The 5,012-nt window shown below is 61.4% G+C and overlaps 1 protein-coding gene across 1 annotated transcript in view; it reads left to right on the plus strand.

Annotated features, from left to right (window-relative positions):
• LTBP4 (latent transforming growth factor beta binding protein 4) overlaps positions 1-5,006 on the plus strand; it is a 17,993-nt gene extending 12,987 nt beyond the window's left edge. The window contains exons 19-25 of the mRNA XM_012733464.1: positions 259-330; positions 563-691; positions 859-1,005; positions 1,997-2,149; positions 3,018-3,395; positions 3,710-3,862; positions 4,823-5,006. Of these exons, the coding sequence (XP_012588918.1) occupies positions 259-330; positions 563-691; positions 859-1,005; positions 1,997-2,149; positions 3,018-3,395; positions 3,710-3,862; positions 4,823-4,977 (1,187 nt within the window). The 3' untranslated portion in view covers positions 4,978-5,006. The remainder of the gene's footprint in view (positions 1-258; positions 331-562; positions 692-858; positions 1,006-1,996; positions 2,150-3,017; positions 3,396-3,709; positions 3,863-4,822) is intronic.
• Positions 5,007-5,012: the final 6 nt, after the last annotated feature.

The following is a 5,012-nucleotide window of genomic DNA, read 5'->3' on the forward strand; positions in this document are numbered from 1 at the left end:
CCGAGGCTTGGTTAGAGCAGGTGGGCATGGGGCTGGGACAGGGGGCACATTTGGACACAGGCTGAGTGCTGGGACAAGAGTGAGCTGCCAGACAGGTGGGTGCAGGTGGACATGAGGGGAGAGGGGGACACAGAGGCTGCAGACTGGGGTGTTGACGGGAGGGCAGGGCGCATGCAAGCTCTGACGTGGGGTGAGCGGGCCGGGCCCTGGGCAGGGGCCGGTCCAGGGCGCCACATTCAGCCTCATCTCTGTGTGCAGCCGAGTACCAGTCACTGTGCCCCCACGGCCGGGGCTACCTGGCGCCCAGTGGAGACCCGAGCCTCAGGAGAGGTGAGGCCACACTTCAGGCCCCACCCACTCACAACCCCCTTCCAACCTGCCCCTGTGCGGTTCCTGTGTCTCTGTGTCACCTGTTTCTCTATGTCTGCCCCACCCGCCGCCAGTCTGTTCTCTGCCACCCCGCCGCCATCTCTATTCCTCCTCCTTGGCCATGCCCTGAAGTCATAGCCCATCCTGCCCCATCTCTCCCTGGGGGACACGCCTCTGGCTATCTTCCCCACAGATGTGGACGAGTGCCAGCTCTTCCGGGACCAGGTGTGCAAGAGCGGCGTGTGCGTGAACACCGCCCCGGGCTACTCCTGTTACTGCAGCAACGGCTACTACTACCATGCCCAGAGACTGGAGTGTGTGGGTACGAGAGCCCTCCATCTTCCAGATCCACCCTCCTGGCTCTCCCAAACCCTTCTCTGGAATGTGGCCACTGCCTGCGGGAAGTCGGTGGGGCTGGGGGGTGTGGAGTCCGGACCCCATCTGTCACATTGCACAGGGGAAATGGCCCTCCCTGCACTGCCTCCCTAGATAACGACGAGTGTGCGGACGAGGAGCCGGCGTGCGAAGGCGGCCGCTGCGTCAACACGGTGGGCTCTTACCACTGCACGTGCGAGCCCCCGCTGGTGCTGGACGGCTCGCGCCGCCGCTGCGTCTCCAACGAGAGCCAGAGCCTGGGTAACCCCGCCCCGCCCTCACCTCGCCCCGCCCCGGGCTCGGCGGCTCCAGGCCACGCCCCCACCTCGCCCCGCCCCTCCCCGGCTCGACGGCTCCAGGCCACGCCCTCGCCAAGGCCACGCCTCTCACGCTTGATTCCGCCCGGCCCCCTCCAGCTGCCTTTAGCCTGCGTCTCTAGATGAGATTCTGAGCAGCCAGCTGGCCTGGTGGTTCCCGGAGGTTCCCGGAAAGGTTTTAGAGACGCCTGCCATTTACTGGCCCTGTGTGTGAAGCGGCACGTCGCTCATCGCCCCTTCGGGACCCGCTTTTGCACTACGGCCGGGCTTTATCGGTGACTGTGAGGGCCGCGTGCATCCTGCGCTAAGGGCCAGATGAGGGCTTCCTGGATTCCTTGCGTCGTCTGTCTGCCTCTCTGAGTTTCTGTCTTCAAGTTTCAATCGGAATGTGTGACACCCACCGCACTTTTCTTTGTGATAGGGCTGTTTCGTTCATCTCACTGCATCTTGGCTTTCCTGGTTTATATTTAATTATTTTTTAAATTTTAAAATAGTTTATTTTTACATATTTTTGTGTATTTTTCCATCTCAGTTGCAATCCCCTTGTGCCTTCCTGTTTTCCTTTTGAGTGATTCTTGGGATGTTTGTCCCTGTCTTTGGGTCCTTTCTTCCTCTCTCTTAACTCAGTGACCCAAATCGCCCCCGCCCCGTCTTCCTTTAAACAATGCCCAGAGAGGAAGAGCAGCTGCCCCAGGTCACACAGCCCTCCAGAGCTCCACCCTCAGACCCCACCTCCCAGCCACCAGCCCTTCCTGCTCAGCTCTCAAATGTGATGGCCTCATGCCGGACCAAGCCCTGTCTTTAATCCAGAGCCCCGGAGCTGTGTCCAGGGCTCCTGGGAGTCAGGGCACAGAAGCTGGGGGGTGGGTGACAGGCAGAGACCTGCTGCTCCAGCAGGGGAGGCCCCACCCTGAGAGATGCTGTCTCACCCGCAGACGACAATCTGGGAGTGTGCTGGCAGGAAGTAGGAGCTGACCTTGTGTGCAGCCGTCCCCGGCTGGACCGCCAGGCCACCTACACAGAATGCTGCTGCCTCTATGGGGAGGCCTGGGGCATGGACTGCGCCCTCTGCCCCGCCCAGGACTCAGGTACTGCCCTCCCTCGGTCTCCAAGTCCAGGCCCTGGGACACCAGCCTTAGCTTCACCTCTCAGATCTCCCAAACTCAGGCCCCTAACCCCAGCCCATCTCTAGATCTGGGGTCAGACCCCAAGTTACACCCCGAGGTCCTCCAGGTCTCAACCACAGTAATCCCACAGCCTGGCTGGGCAGCCCCCATAAGCCCCGGAGATCTGGTCTCAGACCCTCACTCAACCCCTGGTCCCTAAAACTGCCTGACCCCACTCACGAGAGCCCCTCCTCCAAAGCCTGCACCCACACACCTCAGATACCAGTCGCTCAGACCTCGTCATCCTGGCTCACAGACTTCTAAGTCCCAGTGCCTGAGACCCCCCACATTCAGGTGCCTATGACCCCAACACATCCCCAGAGGCCCTCACGTCTTGGCTCTTAAAATCCCTGAGTCCCCCACCCTCAGCCTTTGGGAACGCAGTCCCAGCCTCAGGTTACAGCCCCCCAGTCCCCAACCTCTCCCTGCATCCTGGGGGTTCAGACTCTTAGTAACAGTCCCAGGAACTGCCTCGTCTTGCTTCCTAAAACACCCCCACCCCATACCTGTGGCCCCCAGTCCCAGCTTCCACGGCCAGCCCAAATTCCAGCAGTTGGGCCCTGATTCCTGACTGTAATCTAGTATTCTTGACCCCACTGGGGCTCACAGCCTCCACCCTCAAGCCTCACTCCCTGCTCCAGAACCCCGACTCCGCCTCCAACACCCCCTTCCTTTGTGCCCCTCCCTGCTTCATCCAAAGTCCCTAGGGGTTCACTCCTGTATGCTGGGGAAAGGGCGGCTAGAGGCCATGAATGGTGGGGACTGACTCAGGCTTGGTTCCTGTCTGCAGATGACTTTGAGGCTCTGTGCAATGTGCTGCGCCCTCCTGCCTATAGCCCCCCGCGGCCCGGTGGCTTCGGACTCCCCTACGAATATGGCCCAGACTTAGGCCCGCCGTACCAGGGCCTCCCCTATGGCCCCGAGCTGTACCCGCCCGTGCTCCCCTACGACCCCTACCCACCGCCACCTGGGCCTTTCGCCCGCCGGGAGGCCCCGTATGGAGCACCACCCTATGACATGCCGGACTTTGAGGACGATGGGGTCCCCTATGGTGAACCCGAGGCTCCTGTGCCACCCGGCCCGGGCACCCGCTGGCGCTATCGGCCCCGGGACACCCGGGGCTCCTTCCCAGAGCCTGAGGAGTCACCTGAAGGCGGAGGCTACGCGGGTGAGCACTGTGGGCCCAGTGAGGCAAACAGATGAGGCGAGAGGTGTGCAGATGCAGACCAGGGAGGTGAGAGGGAGGGATAAGGGGAGGAAGCCGGCTTGGAGAGATGGGGAACCGGAGAAAGCCTGGGGGAGCAGCTGTAAGCTTTGAGGCTCCACAGCGCCCCCCACAGCCCGGAGCGGGGCTCCAGGGCACCACCCGCCCCCCCAGTCCGAAGCGGGACACAGTTTAGAACTGTGGGGCGTGGGGGACCCACCCGAGGGCATTAAGAACAGTAGACAGACCCCAACCCACCGTGGAGTGCATTTCCCCAGGCGCCCTGGCTGGGCCCTACGAAGGGCTGGAGGCAGAGGAGTGTGGGATCCTGGACGGCTGCGCCCATGGCCGCTGTGTGCGAGTCCCGGAGGGCTTCACCTGCGACTGTTTTGACGGCTACCGGCTGGACATGACCCGCATGGCCTGCGTTGGTGAGGGACGGGACCCGCGTGCATGGGGAGAGGGAGGAAGTCTTGCGATGGGGTCGGCAACCCCCGGGACAGAGCCGTCCTAGAGGAGATTGGCCGGCAGGGAGGGTGCAAGAAGTAATTCTGGAGTCAGGCCAGGCCAGGCCCGGGGGTGAGGAAATCAAAGTTGGGCGCAGGACGGGAAGCAGAACGGAATGGCAGAACCCTGCAGGTATGAGTTAAGGACCCCCAGTGCTACCTGGGGCAACTTTGCTTGACCTCTTTGGAGAGCTTCTGTCTTTCTGTCTGTAAAATGATATATTAATGCTGTCTGCCTTGTTTAGCCAGTGATAATGTGGGAATCAAGAACTTGGGAAATTGGGTAGCCTCCAGTTCAGTCCAGCCGTGCTGCTGCGTGACCCTGGACACGCAGGGAGGGTCCAGCTTCACTCCTTGCTTCATTTTTCTCATCTGAAAAAGGAGCATGGCCTGAGAAGCTGATTTATTGTGACACTGAGGCCGAGATGTAAACCGAGGTTCAGAAAAGAGAATTGAGTTGCCCTAGGTCTCAGCGAAGAAACAGGAAGGGGCTGGGCACCCGTGTGCCCACTGTCCGCGGACCCACGGGCTTGCTGGTGATCCCGGGCAGGGGCCGTCAGCGCTGGGCCTCTGACGCTGGATCACAGTACCTGCCTGGTAGGGTCGTAGGAGGATAAAATTAACACAGAAAATGCGTTTCAAACACTGGCTGGTACAGAGCAAGCATTTGTCGCTGTTGCCATAACCACTGTATTACTTCCAAAAAAAGAAAAAAGAAGAAGAAAGAAACCTAGGCACCCAGGGGCGCTCATCTTACAGAGCACAGCTATAGCACAGAGAGGCTGCGCCACCTGCCCAGACTCACACAGCCAGCCAGATTCTGGTGGCGGTGGACTCGCCTGCAAACGGCGCACGTCCCGAGCCGCCTCCTTGTGTCCTCTCCAGACATCAACGAGTGCGATGAGGCCGAGGTGGACGCTCCGCTCTGCGTCAACGCGCGCTGCGTCAACACGGACGGCTCCTTCCGCTGCATATGCCGCCCAGGATTCGCACCCTCGCACCAGCCCCATCACTGCGCGCCCGCCAGGCCCCGGGCCTGAGCCCGCAGCCCTTCCCCGCGCCTGCGCACTCGCCC

Source organism: Condylura cristata, unplaced genomic scaffold, assembly GCF_000260355.1.
Source record: "Condylura cristata isolate star-nosed mole 26May11 unplaced genomic scaffold, ConCri1.0 scaffold00041, whole genome shotgun sequence".
NCBI classification, from domain to species: Eukaryota; Metazoa; Chordata; class Mammalia; order Eulipotyphla; family Talpidae; genus Condylura; species Condylura cristata.